Source organism: Chrysemys picta, chromosome 4, assembly GCF_011386835.1.
Source record: "Chrysemys picta bellii isolate R12L10 chromosome 4, ASM1138683v2, whole genome shotgun sequence".
NCBI lineage: Eukaryota > Metazoa > Chordata > Testudines > Emydidae > Chrysemys > Chrysemys picta.
In genome coordinates this window covers 12,839,411-12,858,933 of record NC_088794.1, presented here as the reverse complement: position 1 = coordinate 12,858,933, position 19,523 = coordinate 12,839,411, and the positions used below count along the sequence as shown (strand labels likewise).

At 50.0% G+C, this 19,523-nt stretch overlaps 1 protein-coding gene across 8 annotated transcripts in view; it reads right to left on the bottom strand.

Moving 5' to 3' along the window:
• SYT6 (synaptotagmin 6) overlaps positions 1-17,502 on the bottom strand; it is an 83,371-nt gene extending 65,869 nt beyond the window's left edge. The window contains exons 1-2 of one of the 8 annotated variants that reach the window (XM_065591407.1): positions 16,900-17,313; positions 15,822-16,003 (exon numbers count right to left, since the gene is read on the bottom strand). Coding sequence is in view for 2 of the 8 variants with exons in the window: in XM_008171661.4 (XP_008169883.1) it covers positions 16,900-17,053 (154 nt within the window). In the remaining 6 variants the exon portion in view is untranslated. Of the gene's footprint in view, positions 1-6,005; positions 6,127-15,821; positions 16,004-16,899 lie in introns of those variants that run through there. The other 7 variants (XM_065591406.1, XM_065591405.1, XM_008171664.4 and 4 more) reach the window with 7 other exon arrangements.
• Positions 17,503-19,523: the final 2,021 nt, after the last annotated feature.

Below are 19,523 nucleotides of genomic sequence, written 5' to 3'. Positions count from 1 at the left end.
AGGCTGTGCAGGGGGAGGGGCTGCAGGTCCCTTTGCCATCTTAGCTGGCTATTACACGCTCACTTCTTCTCTAGCACAGAGTAGCTACCACGTGACACCTGGCCTCGAAACTGCCTCTTCTGTTTCCCAGTCTCAGGTCTGTCAGCAGGAGCCTGCGTTCTTTGGGTTCGTCTACACTGGCACTTTGTCGGCACCTCCCTCCCCCGAACGACAAAAGTTTTACCGACGAAAAGCGCCCGTGTGAACAGAAGCGCTCTCCTGCCGACAAAGCCAGAGACGCTCGTGGGGGGTGGAAGGAGAGCTCTCTCCTGCCGACAAACAGCAGCTACACTGCACGGCTTTTAGCGGCACGGCTGTAGCAGCACAGTCATGTTGCTAAAAGCCTCGTCGTAGTGTAGCCATAGCCTTTGTCTTTTAATGGTGTGTTTTAGGGAAATAAATGAACCCCAGAACTGGGGGAAAGGCTGACGTTCCCCCCCGTACCCAGCGCCTTTCAGCATGTGGCTTGATGCTTTTAGAACAGGACAGCGAGCCCGCTAATCTCCCTGACGAGTGCTATTCAGGCACAGCTAGTGAACCAGCTCATAGGGGGTGGCTCACTGTGCTCTGGCTTTAAAAACCAAACCAAACCCCAGAGGCAGTAACTCCCAGGGAAATACCCGGGGGGTGGCGGTGTCAAACGCAGAGGCAGCTTAATTTATAATGGGAACTGACTCAAGTCTGGCTCTTGGGCCCCGCCCGGTGGAGTGAGGCAGGGAAGGATTTAATTGCCCAGCAAAGAGCAAAGGATCATAAATGACTGACGAGCACAAGGATTCTGTGTGCCTGCTCCATGTATGAAAAGCCTCCGTCTTATCAGGCTCCAGCCAGGCAAAGCGCAGCTAATGAATCCTGGCTCTCGCCAAGACATCTCTACTAAGCAGTAATATCACACATAAGCGACAGAGCTTCGGGGGGGAGACACTGAATGTTCAAGAGGAGATACAGTTAGTTTTTGCTCCTCTGGATTGTTGCAAGTACAGTGCCTCACCTAGCAGGATGGGGAAAATCGAATCACAAGCATAAAATCAGTCTGCCTTTAGACATCTTTAATTTGCAGGATTCTACCTGTGTCTGGTGTGAGTGGAATACACAGGCCACAGCTGTAAGTGCTTTGTATTTTTGTCCATATGGGGTGGCTCTGGGCTCTGCCCCTCAGAAACTCTGCAGCCATCCCTGACTCACTGTTGTGCATCACCACTGATCATAGCTTCCCTTTATAGTTACACACACACACACACAAAGTACAATTTACAGCTTTTGACACAGACAGGCCCAAGATGAAGAGCTTCGTTCCAATTGCAAACTTCCCCAATATTCCGGGGTATCTGGAGCCAGGCCCACCTGTCTCCCAAAGGGATGGGGAATTGGCTTCCAGCTAAGGCAGACTGTCTGTCTGTCATAAAGCAGCAAGTTCCCTTCCTCTCGTCTTCACTAGATGCACACTGAAGCACTGAAAGGTTACAAAACCCTGATATGTTTATATGGCCTGAATAAGATCATGGCTGACAAGCCAAAGATTAGCAATAGAAAGAAATCTGCAATCTGTTCTACTGGAAAGCTTCAGGCCACAAGAAGAAAATGGAAAGTTCAAGACTGAGGATGGAGTGAAATGTGTAATTTCTTAATCTGGCATCAAGGGCTATAGAAAAGTCACAAGCCAAGTAATAAGCAAACGGTCACACTTGCTGTACAATGAAATTCCTTTAAAATCCGGAGCTGTTCTTAGCATAAGGGCTCCAAGTGTAGCAGATCTCTGCAAATTCCTCTTTCCACCCTGCGTGACATCCCAGTGCACCAGGGGCGGAGGGCAGGTGGAGTTGTACTTGAGGCAGCTGGCCCATGCTCTGCTCACAGCTGCCCCACTATGTTTGGCCCGCTAGCTCGGATGAGAGCTAGTGCAAGTGTGTCTACATGAGCTGGGACTCACTCCCTGCTCGTAGCTTAGCCACGGCCTTAATCTGCCCTGTGCTTCAGTTCCCCATCTGTGAAGTGGGGATGAGACCTTCCCTGTCACACAGCAGTGTCGCAAGGATAAATCCCTGAATCATTGCGAGGCAGCAGATACTACCGGAGTGGGGCTCAGACAAGTATCTAGAGAATCAAGCAGCCATTTCAATGGGCAGCCACGCTCGCAAAAAGGCAAGGCCCCTACACGGATGATACAAGGTATGTGAGAATCAAGGAGTCACGGTTCAATGCAAGGAACACAAGTTTACTGCCCCAGTAAGAACCTGCCTCTGGAATCCTGGCACCCTGCATGTGCACGGCTTGCCGTTTGGCTGAGGTGGGCATGCAGAAGGATAGTTTTCAGCTACAAGATGCAAATAACAAAACAAAATCTCCCCGTGCCCCCAAAGCCCCCACAAACCCAAACAAGAACCAACCAAACCCTGCCCCCGAAAAGCACACCTTACCAAACCAAGCCACTCTGAGCGCACACTTCTCCCCTGCGGAGAGGATGAAGAGACAAACCACACGTGACAGGTGTGAGGGATGTTGTGTAATTCACTCCTGGGAGGTGCTCAGCTACTACAGTGAGGAGCGCGGTAGAAGCATCTCTAGTTAAGAGAAGCTCCAAAATATATTTTCCAATATAAAAAATGAAAGGTAAAAAACCCTTCTTCCCGCATCCAGGGAGAACACAATTCCTCAGTGATTTAGGGTGTTTTGTCTTAATCAGCTGCTCTCCAGAGGGTTATAAATGTAGTCGTAACAGTTGTCAATGCTTTTTGCCTAACAGATGCCAATCTAATAAGCTATAATAAGCCATGCTGAGTATAATTATAGTACGGGGCTGTGTGCTAACCCCATGACATTTTATCATAATGTGCTGTAGCAACATCTGTAAATGACTCAGTAATACTGAATACACAGGACTGCTGTTCTGTCCCTGGCTCATGTTAAATAGCTGCAACTGAACCTCACAACCTTCCTCCCGCAAAATGCCCCACGTACTTTAGCAGGCTCACTCCCTTGAGAAGGCCAGAGGCCCTTTGATCTGTGAACTCTGCTGGGATAAAGAGGGGAGAGAGACAGTGGTGTCCCCTGAGTGAAGGCTAAATAATCCGTGCACACCATGTCTCTTTGCCCAGGCCGCTTGGCAAGCAGGTGCTTGGGGCGGCCACTCCGGAGAGGGTTGACAGGTCCAGCTATTCGGCGGACGGCCCCTCACTCCCGCTCGGAGCGAAGGATCTTCTGCCGAATTGCCGCCACAGATCGTGACTTTTTTTTTGCTGCTTGGGACGGCCAAAACCCTGGAGCCGGCCCTGGCTGCTGGGATCTGATTAGAGGTGGCCAGAGAACAACTCTGCTTCACACAAACTTGTGAGGTTTTGAAATCTCTTTCCATTCCAACGTGGAACAAAAGCAAAACCTTTTGAGCATTTTTGCAGAACGGGCACTTTTGGATCCACACGGTCAGATCTATCTATCTATCTATCGAGATCTGACCGTGTGGATCCAAAAGTGCCCGTTCTGCAAAAATGCTCAAAAGGTTTTGCCTTTGTTCCACGTTGGAATGGAAAGAGATTTCAAAACCTCACAAGTTTGTGTGAAGCAGAGTTGTTCTCTGGCTCTCTCTCTCTCCAGAAGTGAGCAGAGCCCAGGACCTCAGAAATCTTCCCATTGCAAGGTAGTTCAAAACCGCTGCCGCTCTGCTAAATGCTCTGGCTTGGATAGAACAGCACATTGGGACAGCAATACATGTCACCAGAACTGTTCCGCCCCGCTGCCGAGCCGAGAGGCAGCCTGCTCAAGCCTCCCCTCCGTGCCGGGGCAAGGCTGGAACTACGTGCTGAGGGCGCCCTCTCTTGGCAAAGCGCCAAAGGACAAGTGGCTGTTTCTGGTCTCAGTGCCTCCCCTGGTGTGGGGGATCCAGGAGGGGGGCAGTTTGGCTCCAGGTGGGTTTAGGTCACCACTGAAGTCCCACTTTCGATGATCAGACGTGACTTCCCAACGGCACTAGCTGTGGCGGTGTGCTAATGTAACGCCAACAGACCCCGGTCGTCAGCTGACGGGATTGAACCAGGGACCGCTGGAGCTTAGTGCATGAGCCTCTACAGCAGGAGTTAAAAGCCAACTAGCTCTTAGCGAAGGCTGTAGCAGACTCATTTTCTCTCTCTCTAAGTGGTCTTGGTGCCACTAGATGGGACAGAAAAACCCCACCCAGGAGGTGTGTGGGTTACACTAAGACTCCCCCCAGCACGTGACTGACACAGCCTCTTTGCAGGCTGCAGGGAAGGATACCCCAGCCGAGCTCTGTGCAAGGGTCAGTGCTTCTCTTGGCCCCAGCTCCCTGCTCCGGACACCCGGCATCGCCCGGCCTGGTAATGCGCAATTATGGAAACCATCTCTGGTAGAAAGGCTCAAGAGCTGACTTCAGGCTCAGCTGAGGGATTGAGAACTCTCCACTCCTGCTCTGCACCGCTGGCTCCTATTGTTAGATGCTGCTGTTGTTTTTATTAGCTTGTAGCAAAGGCAGAGCTCTTTAACCCCTAGATGTACTACACAGCAGCAGCTCATGCAGGCAGGACCGTCTGATCCTGGAGATTTATAGGCAGATGCCAAGCTTCCTTTGCCTTTTCTAATGAGCTGTGTGGCTCTGTGCCATGCACCGTAACCTCCCAGCAAAATAAACCTTTTAACCAGAGACCAGATTCAGCACTTTGGCCAGATGATTCTCGGGCAGATGCTTGCCCACGGCCGACAGACAAACTACACTGCACATAGAAAGGTGCATTCAAGTGGGGTTTGGAGGTGTTGACCTAAGACTGTGTTTCAATAGTAAATACATTTCCTTGCATCAGCTGCAAACATGGATGGAACATCAGAACGATGATTTACAGTACAGGAGGCATCAGGACACTGGAATTTCTATGCAATTACTATTCAGACAGGACCTGGATTTTCTGTCCTAATGATGTTTCCGGTGGGTATGTAAAGAACTGAGTTCCTGGCAGCCTGCCTGCAGTCTTTGCTGCACAGTTTCCTCAGATGTTGTCAAACACTAGCATACTGTACCATAACAAATTGAACGAAATTTCAAGGTGGCCCTAATTAGCATCCACAGCTTCCAAATGCTTAGCACTCCCCAGAGAGTAACTTCGTCTTTGCATCCCCTGTCTAGAATTTCATTCACAACAGCTCCAAATCTCCCCCCTCCTCAGCCCCACTCGGATGCCATTTTGCAATGTGTAAGTCTAATTAAAGACACTGCATGGTGCCGAGAGGATTCGTATCTCCCCCGAACAACTGCTATTCATTAGTAGTGACTATTAGATTAGTGAGTTCATCAAAGTGAAATGATGACATCTATGGCAGACAAGTCTTGTGTTTACACAATTCCCAGGTAGAAAGAGCACCAGTCATTGCCTCCGACAAGAAGGAAGAGGGAAAATATCAAACTGGACAAGGAATGTAAGACGAAAACAAGGGTTTCTCAGGGAAAAGATGAAATTCCACCAAATATGTGAACAGTGAGAAAATGAGCAGGGATAAAAAAGCAAGCAGGGGTTACGCTATAAAGTGAAATGAAGAATTGTGTCAGGCAATGAGATCCAGGGCTGGTTTTGTTGAGGTTTCTGTATCTCTCATTGATACATACACACATGTTGGAATGTGTGCATAGCCGGCATGAAAGTACGGCACACACTACACTGAGACTAGTTTAACAAGCAAAAGATGTCAAGCAGCAACAAACATCTGCAAATAGAAAAATCACTCGCTTCCCAGTTTCATTTTGCCCAACAACGGAGAAGAGGATAGAAAGGGTTTGCTCTGAGCTGAAGTAGTTAAAAGCACATGCTTGGTCTCAACACAATCTAGGCAAAATATCTGAAAGCACAAGAAAATGTTTCAGAAACAAAACCGCTGAGGCAAACTGTGCTAATGCAGAGGAAGGGTTAAGCATTACATTTAGAAAGGCAACCAAAATTAAGAAAGCAACTTTGGAAGTGTGGACTTACCAACCAGGCTTCTGTTCCTGAGCCCAATTCCTAGCCACCTTCCGCAGCCCACTCCACACACACAATTAACACTGGCAGAGATCTGGCTGGCTGTTTCTATGGAGTTTTAGATTCTGATTCCTGACTATGTATGAGGCTACTGCAGCTGCACTGGAATAGGCTCCGAGGTACACAAAAAAGTCTACAAACATGATCAGCCGCACTGCACGGCTTCAGGAATGATTCAACCAACAACAATCAGCTAAACCTAAACCCACATCTGTGCCGAGGGATGCTACCAACACACGCACGCCACAAGGCTCTGTGTGTGCATGTTCTTTACATGTGCAAACGCACTACACACATACAGCTACATATATAGGTACACACCCAAATACAAACATTCACGTGTGAATAGATGATCCATTTATTGTCTCTATCTGCATGTCTCTGGTTTTGTAGGTTTAATATTCTTTTAATATGGTTTGATTAAAGATGTAACCTGCAAATGTAATACACCCTATATTTGAACCTGGAACCTTCAACATCAAAAGGGAGCCCTCTATTATTTGAACTAAAGGAAGAACTCCATCAGCTAGCAGTAGGCTCTTAGTCTATATGTGGACCAGCCACTAAAGGGGAACGCAACATACATTCTTACAAGTGTGTTACACAATGTGTAGATAAAGTAGGTGTCTGTCCCTGTGTCTCCCCTGTCTGCTCTTTGCCCCTACATGCTCCTCCTCACCTGCGTGGCCGCTGGCGATGGAAGCGTAAGCAAGGAATATCTTTGCTTTGGAGGATTAGGACTCGCATGGCACGGCATGCTACTGTATTAAGGTCTTTGTTTAAAATACATTTTTAATGATGGTTCGAATGAATCCATTGTGCCCAGTGCACTAATGTAATTCACACACCTGCACGTTCAGAGCTCTGCTTGTAGCAGCACCGCGTCAGCAAGGAGTGACGCCACAATTCTATGCAGCTTTTCCGTCAGGTCTCCCTGCTACATGCACCATCTCAAGCGGAATTTTTTCCCAACAAATTTGAGAGGCAAATGTTCTATAGAAAACCCCCAAGCAACGTCCGTGCCCAGCAACGTCCGTGCAATGCGGAGAGCTGTAGCGCATGAAGCGCATGTAGCGCGTGTCTGTATGCAGGGACCAGCCACAGAGCAGAGACATTCACGTGTGGGTGTTTAGAATAGTTACTGTTTATGAGTGTTTGTTTAGTGCCAACAGGGTGTACCCCACTGTCCAAGGCCCGCTGCCTGCCCCCGGAGCTTGCACGGAGCACCCCCCAGGACTACACACAGGACTACAGGTAAACAGGACCGGGCCTACACGGACAGACGACGTGTGCCAGGAACTGGGAGCTTAGCCTAGGGCCTTCTGTTTTCCTTGTTTTTACGCTTTGCCGAGCCCGCCATTTCCTTCCTTCTCTCTCCACGTTGGTATCCCAGGGGGTGGGGAAGCGTTTTAACGGCAGTGAGTCAGCAGGAGTGGGTGCATGGAAGAAGTGAGTTTTGAGGCAGGTTCCATGTGCTTTACTGAGACTAGTGCCCAGCACTTGTGGTGGGGACTTACTGGGAACATCTCAACAGTACCTTGCAATCATTCAGTCCTTAAGCTGCAGTGCGTCCCCATGAGGCAGGGATGCATTTAACATATGGGTAAACTGAGGCAAAAGAGCAGCTAATTGGTTTACACAGGGTCACGCCCTGCCTCAGAGCCACAGTTGGGACCAGAGCCCAGAATCCTGGCTCCCAGCCAGCTTCTCTAACCATTACACCAGATTCCCTCCCAGAGCCTGACACAGAACCCAGGAGTCTCAGCTCTCTAACCACCAGACAATGTTTTTCCCACATGAACACCCTCCTGCCAGCCTCTAAGACACTAGCATAGTACCTGTTTCCCATTTTATTCCACTGGGTCTCTGTCCAATATTGGATCCATTTTATAATTCTCATCCTGCCTTGGACTCACGCTCTCAATATCTTGCTTGTCTCTCAGACCCCTTCTGACCCACCACATCCATTCAGATTGCCTGCCCATGACTTATTGGTGACCCTGCCTTCCAGGGGACGGCCCTGCTGCCAGAATGCCCCAGGCCTCTGGGCCTTGCTCCCCCAGGACATTAGGAGCGAGTCAGTAACACAATTCAGCCCCGAGGGGCAGCCTAATTCTGCAGACCAGCTGATTTCTGTCAGACTCTGAAGGAAACTTGTCTGCGGGCAGCCAGAGGAGCTCATTTTCATGCCACAGAAAAATAACATGTTGTGAAGCTGACAATGAGGACTCTGAATCCTGCACTGGCCCCTGGGAGAGGTAGGATGGCTGTGACCTAACTAGGTCTTTTCCTTCTGATGGACGGTTCAGTTAAATGAACTGAGAACCTGCCACTGCAGATTCCTGTTTCTCAAGACCCTATTGACCCCCCCACACACACACACACACTCTCACCCCCCCACACACACACACACACACTCTCACACACTGGCTTTTGCCCAGTCTCTCAGATGTCACACAATGCTGCAGTGGCCCAGAACCTGGGCACTTGGGGCTCCCCCACAGCTCCATGACATTTGTCTTTGGCCATTGCTGGGGGTGTGTGTGTGATCCATCATTGGATTTCACTTTGCGCTTTCAACTCTAACTATACCGATTCCTCTGCTCTTCTCCCCCAAGGGCTTCTGCTCATTTGACAGAAGGAATTTTATGTCTCCAGGCAATAAAGCCAGTGATACCTCCAGAGTGGGCCACCAAGCAAAAAGACCCCAAGTCTGCACCCACCAACTTCACAGACTGGGGAATTCCAAACACATTGGTCAGATTACTAGCTGAATTCCGCTCTTCCCTCAGGCCAGACCTGCTGCCTCCAGGCACCGGACAGGAGAGATTCCCTAGAGGAAGGAGTTGGGGTTTCTTTTGGAGAGAGCTCACTGTGATTCTCACTCATGTACCAACTCCCGTCTGAGTACCAGAGCCCTGGCCCTTGAGAAATGCTGACAGAGAAGTAGAGTTGTTATTATTATTTGTGTTACTGTGGTGTCCTGAAGCCCAGCTATGAAGCAGGCCCCGGTTGTGCTCAGCGCTGTACAAAACACTGAACAAAACAATCTAAGTATCAAACAAGCCACAGACTGATGGGGGAGCACAAGGGATCAGGGACACAGTATTAGTCAGCATGATGGACAGTGGTATCAGTGAGTCACTCCAAAGAGAGTTTTAAGGGGTACTTTGAAGGAATTCCTTAGTGTTGCAGGTGCTTATGGGAGCCCGTGGGGGACAGCATGGGAGAAAGCACAAAGATGCTTACTTGAATGTTATTGAACAGGTGGGTGACGGAGGCTGCCAGCATGGGCTGGTAGGAGGTGGGAGCCCAGGTCTGGAGAGATCAGTAGGGTGGGAATAGGCAGTGAAAAACCTCGCAAGGGAAGACAGCAGTGATGTGACAGAGAAGGAGTCGTCAGTGGAGGGATAACAAGAGAGGGGTGATGTAGCCAAAGTGACAGGCTAGGAAAATGGCTTTTGCAGTAGCATTCTGATGGTTAGGAAAGGTGTCGGAGCCCATTTGTCAAGGCCAGAGAAGAGGACGTTGCAGAACTCAAGATGCAAGATGATGGACAAGAGTTCTGGCTAGGAGGGTGGATAGGAAAGGCTGTGTCTATGCAGGAAGAATCGGCAAGATTTAGACCTAACCTGGAGGTGAGGATCCAGAGAGGTCTGAGTCGAAGATGCTGCCCAGGTTACAGGCCTGAACGCCAGGCAGGATGGTGGTATTGTCCATAGTGACTGAGAGACAGACAGATATAACAGCCGGGATTTTACAACCTGAGTCTGTGCCACTAAGGGGCAGCACCTCAGGGCACTGCAGAGCTCCTGAAAGATGCTGAACTGCAGGTGCGCAGCACCACACAGGATCAGGCCCACTACTGGTTCATTGTCGCAACTACAGCATCATGTGATGCGTCTAGCTTGCAAAAAGGGATGTAGTAATAAACCATAAATCAATAAACATTTATTGTGAGCACAGAATCTACCTCTCAGTCCAAGAACAGCTTGCTCAGCTGCTGAGAGCAATGGGAGGGCAAGGGACCCTGACTGTCCACAGACCAATTCTGGAGCACTGCTCAGACTGCATTGTGGCAGGGCCATTTCTGCACACACCAACCCCCCAGGAGGGGCTCGTTAGCTGCCTCGGTGCAGGTACGCAATCTACAGTCAGCAGCTGGTAGTCTAACCAACCAGTGTCCCCAGGCTGCTGTGGGAGCTGCTGCACCAAATGCATCAGACACCAGCGCACAGCTGCTTTTACTGGCAAGAAAGCAGGCGACTGAGCGATCCCAGCTGTCTGGGGTGGGGCAGGGGGTGGGTGGCACTGGCGTGGCACAGGCAGGTCTTTTACAGCTCTGGTTGTGACACTGTGAAAGGCAAACAGAGGGTGTAGCTTACAGAGGGGGATTTCGATTTAATGTAACAGCACCCAACACTGCCTGCTCTTGACACAAGCCAACACACCCCAAACGTGTCATGGGATCAGGCTACACGACGGAGCCACAGCATCACGCACTACGTGCGCCCCCATGCATGCCCCCGTCCCCAGCAGTGGGACCCCAGGGGGCTCACAGCATGCCCTCTAGGTAAAAAACCTGGGGCCCAGTCCCAGCTGCATTTCTCCAATCTAATGCCAGCAGAGCTGTGTCACTCCCTGGGGTGAATGGCATGAAAGCAACATAAAGCTGGAGGGACACAGTGAGGAGGCTGGCCGGCCCCTGGGCTCTGTCACACAAAGCACGGAAGGGCGCGTAAAGGCCAGGCAAACCAGGGGTGCACGTCCCCTGCAGACAAACCCTGGCAGAGCAGTTCCCGGAGGAAGCTTGCGGGGGGGGAGGCAAGTGCCCCCCTGGGTGAAATGTACCCCCAGTCCCACACGTTCATGCCTGGCTGCAGTTCAGCTGGCCTCTGACAGGCTTTGTCGAGAGCTACCTGGCCTGCCTGCTGCATGGCACATCTGCTCTCCCGTGATGGGATTTGCACGTGTGGCCAGCGGCGTGTCACACTTCACGCCAGCCATGTCACGGGGAATCTGACTAGCAGCATGTTGGAGCTGCAGATGGGAGCAGCCTGGGTGTGAGATACTGTATTGACATAGGTGCCCACAGAACAGCCTCCAAACCCGCCTCACCCCAGGGCCATCCTGCTTGTGTGCATGGCCCCCTGCAGGTGGGCACTTCAGGGAGCGATGTCACAGTGGGAGTGTGTGCTGATTGGTCCGCTCTCACGTCACTGCAAGACACCAGCCCAAAGGAAGGCGGGGCATTGTACTTCTACAATATAAGGCAAACCCACCTGCAGCAAAACGACCCTAGAACCCTCCCTTTCTGCCGGCTGGACAGTCCATTTCCCTGCGGCACAGGGGAAGCGGGTTAGGAATGAGACACCCTTCCCCATGGAAAGCTGCACTCCATGGCAGGCATGAGGAAGCTTTAGCCTACAACCCCTCACCTGATGAGAAATGCACCCCGGACTTAGCTCTCCTCCTGCCCTCTCACTGGCAGAGAGCTTCCAGCCAGCTCTGGAGAGGCACGACAATAATACAAACAACAATAATAATAAAGGGCACTTCAGACATCGGTATGGCAGAGCCTGGAGGGTTGCTGTCTTAGCTGGCAGACCTGCTATGGTTTCCCAGATCCCCAGCTCAGCCACTGTGACGATGGGCAGAAGTAAAACACTGTCACACTGCATTTGCTCCTCTGTTTCTATTAAACATTGTCACTTGCAGTCTTGCGGAGAGGGCACAATTCTCAGCCCGTATGCTCCTCAGTGCGGGGACTCTCTCACTGCACGCCTGTCCAGCACCCAGCACAACGGGCATCAATCCCGACTCCAGAGCCATACAAACAAACAATCGACATTCTGCACTTCTCTGGGGCGCGTTCCCCAGTATCTCAAAGTGCTCTGCTAACTTTGAGCCTCACACTGCCACAGTGAGATAGGTAACCCATCTATCCATCAGCTAAGGTGCCTATTACCGGGGTATCCAAGTGCCATGATAAAGATGAACTGATATTTCAGAGTTCACTTCTGCCAGCATTAAATGCAGCTGCCCCTGGGGTGGAGCAAGATGAGCTGTTTAACAGCTCACAGCACCACTGCACAACAGCTTCAGACTTGAAGGGAAGCGGGATTTCCAGATGGAGCTGCAGGGGGGATTTGAGGCAGGCAAAGCAAAGTGATGCTCTCCCCTGCTAAATTCCCATTCAGATCCTTGATTTTTCTAGCTGACTTAATGATCTGTTTGCAGTATTAGCCAGCAGCAGCCGGCAGCACGCCTTTGGTGTGTAAACAACACTGCAGAATGGACTGGGAACACGCTGCAGCTGCATTTACCCGTGCACTTTGACTAGGGGAGAAATAGCTGATATATAACCCTAAGTGCATACAATGGAACAGCATCTGCTTTTATATACTGTAGCACCTTTTGCACACCCCCCAAAGCACTTTAGCAAAGGATCCCTGCATAAAAACCTGCTCAGCTTATCCTCGATTTTATTCCAGCTCACGAACGGTTTGGCAAAGGTTTATGCCTTCACAGTTTTAGACACTGACCAGGGCAACCAGCAGCCGTTGAACAGGGTTAGTATAGGCTGGCCATTTGCTGTGTAACTGCAGTTTTGCCCAGCACATACTGCTCTCCCTTGGCTTATGAAAGCCCATCCCCAAATCCACTCTTTCCTACAGGCCTGGTGACAAGCAGGAGCAGCCATGCAGAACAGCCATGGCTCCTAGCCTTGTAGCGTTAGTTCAGTTGTCTCTGGAGTCTACACAAAAGGTGCAAACTGCACCTAAACATCGGTGATGGGCACTTAGCAAATCAAAGTCTGATAGATAAACAGATACAGAAACTGCAAACACTGCTTGATTTATTCCTTGATTAACAGATTGACCCAAACTATCAAACTCTGATAGAGAAATGGCTCCAGAGATAATGTGATTAGAGAAAGAGTCAGTCTTGTCTCGGTGACAACAGGTAACGCAAAAGAAAAGTCCTGAAGCTGCTGCCTTCCCTTTACTGCACCAACCGTTATAATTATACTCAAGGCTTTATCGTCTTTACCATACAATCTGCAGGCTTTTGCTTGGGGCTTGGATCCGACTTTTCACACAAGATTGTCTGGCTCAGTCTGTTCTGTGCTGGATTGATAATGACCCTATGTGGTGCAGAATAAGCAGAACTACCGTTCCCCAAGTCAGTGATGGGCTAAATACCCGAGTTAACTGGACGTACACCGGAGAGGGGTTGTGTGTTCCAAGTGCAACATGTAAACAAGAGCATCTAGAACCCAGAAGTCCAACCGGGCATCTGGTTAGCTCAGTATCCTCCCTCCAACAGCATCCAGCACCGCTAATGGAATAGCCCATTATGCGGCAGCGTGTCCCTAACCCCCCCGTCAGTTAGTGACTGGTTTATGCCTCGAATCAGGAAGGTTAATATCCCCTATAAACATTTGATGCTCTCTAATGGAACTGGATCTTCTCATTATCCATATAAATGTCTAATCTATTTTTAATCTTCCCAAGCCCTTGGCTTCATTGACACCTTGCAGTGGGGAGTTCCACAGGAGAATGTTAAACATTGTGTAAAAACATACGTCCTTCCACCAAATGTTCTCTTTTCATTGGGTGTTCCTTGTTCTCGCATAATGAGAGAGAGTAAAGAGAAGGGCCCAGTTTACCTGCTCTACACCATTCCTTAGTGTAAACACCTCACTAATGGCCCCCTATTCATCTTCCTTCTGACCTGCACAGTCTCTTCCTTCAGCCTGTCCTCATACCGCACTCTCCCTGCACACAGCATTTTCATTGCCCACCTCTGGACCCTTTCGCCTTGTGCTCCATCCTCATGCAGGAGACGTGACCAGATCCGAGCCCAATATTCCAGGTGGCTGCCAACAGATTTGCTTAGCATAGGTCTCTAACTCAAAACGTGTAGCAGGCAGGTTAAGACTGTTCAGAGAGACACTGAGGCATACCACAAATAATAAATAATAGTAGTTGGGAGAAGTTTCTTATGAAAGTGAAGGCCCCAGACAGATTGCAGCTGCTTGTACTCAGGTCAATATGCAAATATGCTCATTTGCTGGGCTGGAGAAGTTCTGCAGTCAGACATTCTAGAATTAGCACTACCAGCTCAGCTGGGCACTGACCAGTGTGCTGAGTGCTCTGTAGGCATACACATGGCCCTGGCTTGCCCCACACAGGGACCTGCGAGCAGAGGCAGTGGAAGCAGCTATTAACAAGCCCTCTGCTCATGTTTCCATCTGCTCAGCATGATCCTCTCCCATAGCCAGGTTCACATACAGGATGTAGCTCCACTCTGAGCTAGGAACACTGCAGTGATTATCAGACAGAGTTTTGAACCCTCAAAGGGGTATAATGCTGCGAACGGTTAAAATGGGACAGGCCACGGCAAGGAAAAACTGCCTGCAGTTCTCCCTGTGGGGGGGGGGGGGGCTAATGGGGTTTTAAATGGCTGATGGATAAACACCGGGTAGCTATGTGCCACTGTAACATTAGTGACTCGAATTAACATACAGGTACGTAGCCCAAAACAGCAGTAGGTAGACCGACAGACAGACAGACACACACATATACATAATGGATAGAAACTCCAATGCAGCACGGCTGCCTTGCTTAACACGTATAGATAGGATCAGCCCAGTGCAGGGCACAGAGCCAGCACAAACTGCTCCTATGCACATGGGGAGCGTGCTGGCTGCAGTGGGAAGCAGGAGCAGCTGAGTGGAAGGTGGCGACACCATCCTCCTGCAGGCTCTGCAGGGTTCCCCTCTTCTGTACACCCCCACCCCAGCATCTCCTACTGTTGAGAGCAAGGTCCGAGAGCCCTAAGCCCGCTCATTGCACTGCCCTGCGGACACAGATGTGTTATCTTGCCTCGGGCAGAAGAACCCATTAGCTCCATGCTGCCCTGCTCCGGCAGGGGGATACAGGCCCTCTCTTGGCAGAGACCAGTCCCAGTCCCCAGAGTCTGCAGCTCAAACTGAGAAAATTAATGCTGGGCTAATCTCAAAGGGTCCCAAGTGCCAGGTGGGGTTAGAGAACTGTCCGCACGCTAACAGTCTCTGAACCAGGGCTCCTGGGTGTAGAAATGCTTGTGGGAATAGCATTCTCCAGGACTTCCCAGTGCCGCTCTGCTTGGAGACACCACCAGTGTCATGGGCTGGGTGAGACTCCAGTAATTCCACTTATGGCCAAAACCAGGGAAATGTTACCCTGTCCACCTCCTAACAGACTCACTTCACCCCTTCGGCACAGGTTTAGCCTAGGGCTTGTTTTAAGCCCACAGTCCCTAATACTATGCTCTACAAATACACAGACACTCCAATAAGGAGCTGTGAAATAGAGACGTCAGTTCCGACTGGCATGCTAACAGTGTAGTGCTGCGGGCAGCAGAAAGATGTAGACAGACATGATATCTGGCAGAGCTTTTACACATGGCATGCACTGTGCACACACACAAAGCGGGAGACAGGCGATAGCACGCGACTCTCCGCTGCCCTGTACGCTGGCGCCTTGCACGGGTTGTGATGAACACCAAAGGCCCCATTACTAAGGCTACAATGACTGCCCTGCCAGCCTGTTCTGAGCACAGCACCCGGACCAGCCTGCAAGGCTGGCAGGATTTGGGATGCTCTGGGACACAATGGGGGCCCAGGCACCACCACCATGTAAGTGTTAAATAATAACAATAGTGATGCTTTTAAATAAGATGAATTGTTTAAAAGAACAAGAAACATAGCAAAATACTTACCCCTCCCAGGGATCACGCCGCTGGACTGAATGAATCTGGCCCAAGAAGTCTGTGAGAACTGCCTAACGCAATCTGCGCAGGCTGAGTACTGGTGATGGCAGAACGTTCTCTTTAAAGATGTTAAAAGACTCTCAGCAGCTGACAGATATTGCTGAATACGGATTCTGCACTTTGTGGGCAACCTGCCGCATTCCAAAAAAGGATAGTGCTAAAATACGGCGTTATAACCTCAAAAGAGGTTGCCTGGTTGATCTCCCCCAACTGTGGAGGTGGGGTGCAAGGATTCCTCTGCAATGAGACATTTAATCTAGAAGCCCCTGGAATAACCAGCTGATAGGCAGAGAGATGCAGGAAATTAACCTCACTTAAAGGGTGAAATACCCCTTTGTTGCTGCAGCGCCCAAGACTCAGTTAGTCTCTGAAATGCCCGGGTGTCCCTCTAGTGTTAGCCGGCTGGCAAGGAAGAACTGGGGACAGATGTGAAACTACAACTGCACTTGCTTTTGCTAGCAAACACATACAGAAAAGTCTATTAAACGCCTCATTAGTTAAACAAATCAATTCAAGCCCTTCCTGTCCTCCTTAAATAGAGATATGGACAAACACTACAGGCTACTCTGGTCGTTGAAACCACTGTTGTGTTTACTACAGGTATCTAACTTGTCAGTACAACCTGGGACTTTCACAGAAACTTTAACAGACAAGACTTCTCTGCAGCAGGATTGTCCCTCTGTTATTTCCACTGGTAACATCCCCTCCCTCTCCATTCCCATTCTAGCTGTCCTTGCAGCTGCTAGCTTCAGAACTTCCAACTTGCAACAGGTTACTTGGAATTTCCAGACAGAACATGACAGCAGAACTACAGGATGGGGGTCAATGGCAACACATACACAGAGACAGAGACACAGCCCCTCAGCTCCTGGCAAGGGGATTATCAGTGCTGCTAGCTACACATCTGTGCCAACTCCAGTCCCTTTGGAGAAGTCACCTCCTATGCCAGTCTGCCTTGGCTCTTGGTGTGCAGTAGCTCTCTTACCTACGGGAAGAGCTCAGCCCTGCAGGGCAAGGGTTACTGTACCTGGCTCCGAGATACTCAGGCTCTGGTCTGAAGGCAGGAGGAGGAATCCCCTGCAGGTGTCCAAATCCAGGCTGGGCAGGCTTTTCTTCCGGCACAGGTCGGTGACAATCCGAACTGCCTTCTGACACCGGTTGTCCTCCTTGGTGGCACTCATCTCCCAAACTGCATCCTTCACTCTCCCCCTAGCTGACTGTCTAGGAAAACCAAACTAGGGAAAGAACGTATTTATCTCCAGGAACGCACCACCACCCACTCTGCCCCCTGGTGCTCCTGTGCTGTGCCTGGCTGCACACTGCCCCTGAGACGTCAGGGAGCTGAGCCCTTCTCAGAGTTAGGACTTGACTGCCAGAGGGCAGCTTCCTGCGATCCAGCCAGTGTCTGATTGTCTGATTGCCTCGGAGATCAGATAGCTCTGTGCTGCCAAGGCGTGTGCCAGACAAGGAACCTCCTACCAAATTCAGTTTGATACCTTCCATGTTACATTTTAAAGCTGCAGCCCAGAGCATTTTTTTAACCTCTTACTTGCTGCACCTTCTCTCTCAGCACGTGAGGAGACATTTCCCCTGCCCAGGTGCATAGCTCAAATCCAAGCCTAAGAGCTTCTGTGCACAAAAATGAGCGTTGGAATCCTCCAGCCAGGAACAGCTTGTCACCAGAAATAGCGGAAAGCAGGGAGTGTGCTACACACTGCTTCCAATTGCATAAAGCAATACACAGAAAGAAACAGGTTTTATTTACTGGCTTGTGCCAGTGCTAATGTACCAGGCTATGGACAGCGATAGGGAGTGCGGCCGTTGTTATGTTGTGTAATTAGACGATTTTTTTTAAATGTCTGATGGTGTCACTTTTGGATGCCTATTGTAATTTAACAGATAGGTCATGCAGCATGACAGAGCTACTCTAATAGAAAACACATTTGTTAGGCATGAGCAAAGAAGCAGATCACATAATGAGGTAATTACAATTATCCTCAGCGGAATCATTTCTTGCTGCTTCTGGAGAGGAGCAGCTAATGCAAATATAAATGAAGGTGCTGGAGAGAAAAGCAGAGAGTTAGCTGGCTGGTGTGCTAAGCCTCCATCTCACGGTGGAATAGGAAGTGTGTCTGGATCCATGCCACTGTACTTGTCCTGTCCGGTAATTACTGGCTGCCGCTCTCCGAGCAACACCACAATGGGAGCCTCAGCTCAGGGCTCCACAAATGCCCACACAAAGCGTCAGGCACCTCTGCAGCCGTGTTTCCTCACACAGCACAAACTAAAAGACACGCTGTAGCCAACTATCAGGGCCTTCAACGCCCACTCCTGGGGGCACAGAATAAACTGGCACTGTTCTGCCAAATGGCACTGCAGATGGACCGACATGGGTTGCCTGGCATAGCTAGGGTGGAATAATTCTCAAATACTTAAACTGAAATAGACCTGGTTTAATCTGAAATAAGAGTGTCCACATTGGTTTGCTTCGGATTAACTAAAATCAGTTAAAAATCACATCGTTAGTTAAAACAATGCAGCTTGTTGTGTAGCCAAGGCCTCAAGATCTTGTAACACGTGCAACAGCCCTAGATAGTAATGTTTTTAACTGGCCTTCATGCTCTCATCTCCCTGATCAGTAACAGTGATGCTGACCAGGAGTTTAAGCTGCCCTGATGGTGAGATCTAGACTGTAGAATGGTCAGTCCCTAGGGCAGTAGTTCTGACTCTTTTCCATACAGTAACCTGGGAACTACCCCTCTGCATCTAGCCAGGAGCCCCCACCCAGCAGTGAGGGGAGGGCAGGGCGGTCACAATCCCCTGACCTTCTTTGTGATGCTGCTGGAGGTCATGACCCCAGGTTGAGGGGCGCCCCTACTCTGAGGGAAGTTCTGTCACTTGGAATATTTATTGTATTTTTTCACTGGGCTGAATAGAACACTAGAAAACGGGCCAGGCCTGCTCTGACCCCTGGATGTGGCCATTTCTTTCTCTAACTTCTCTCACCTTCTGTCTCAGGGGACATGGACGGCGAGTTCAGAGACAACTGCTACCAGAGCTATTTGCTGTGGGGCCCCAATAGAAAAAGGCAGGAAGTGTCCACTGCTCTGTCAGGCCCATGGTCTGTGCCTTCCCAGGCCTAGAAAAATCCTTGCTCGTCACAGAATAGGTGGTATTTGCAACCCCCTGGAAGAGGTTCCAAATATTTAGTTATGTATAAAAACAACCTATTCCCAATTCAAGAGCCGCTTTTGGGAGGGATGCCTGACTATTTCATACATCAGAAATGCCATCGGGGAGTTAACGAGATACCCAGAGTGAAAGGACGCACAAAAATCAGTCAGTCAGACAGCCACAGAGCATAACCAAGTCCATTAAAATGCACAATAAATCCCTGGAATGGCAGGTTAACAACTCCCTCCAAGACGTGCCGTGCGGATTCTGTAATGGCAGTGACAACCACCCCAGACTGAGGTGCATGTGCCAATCCAGTGCTGTCAGTGACACTGGCTCTGAGGTTCACATCCTGTGCTCAGGATTGTCACAGGCGCATTGTTCCTTGCTACACATCTAAAACAGGCGACACTGCGTGTACAATTCTAACTGTGCGAGAGTTACCGTTTCACCATGACAACGTGATACAGTGTTCCA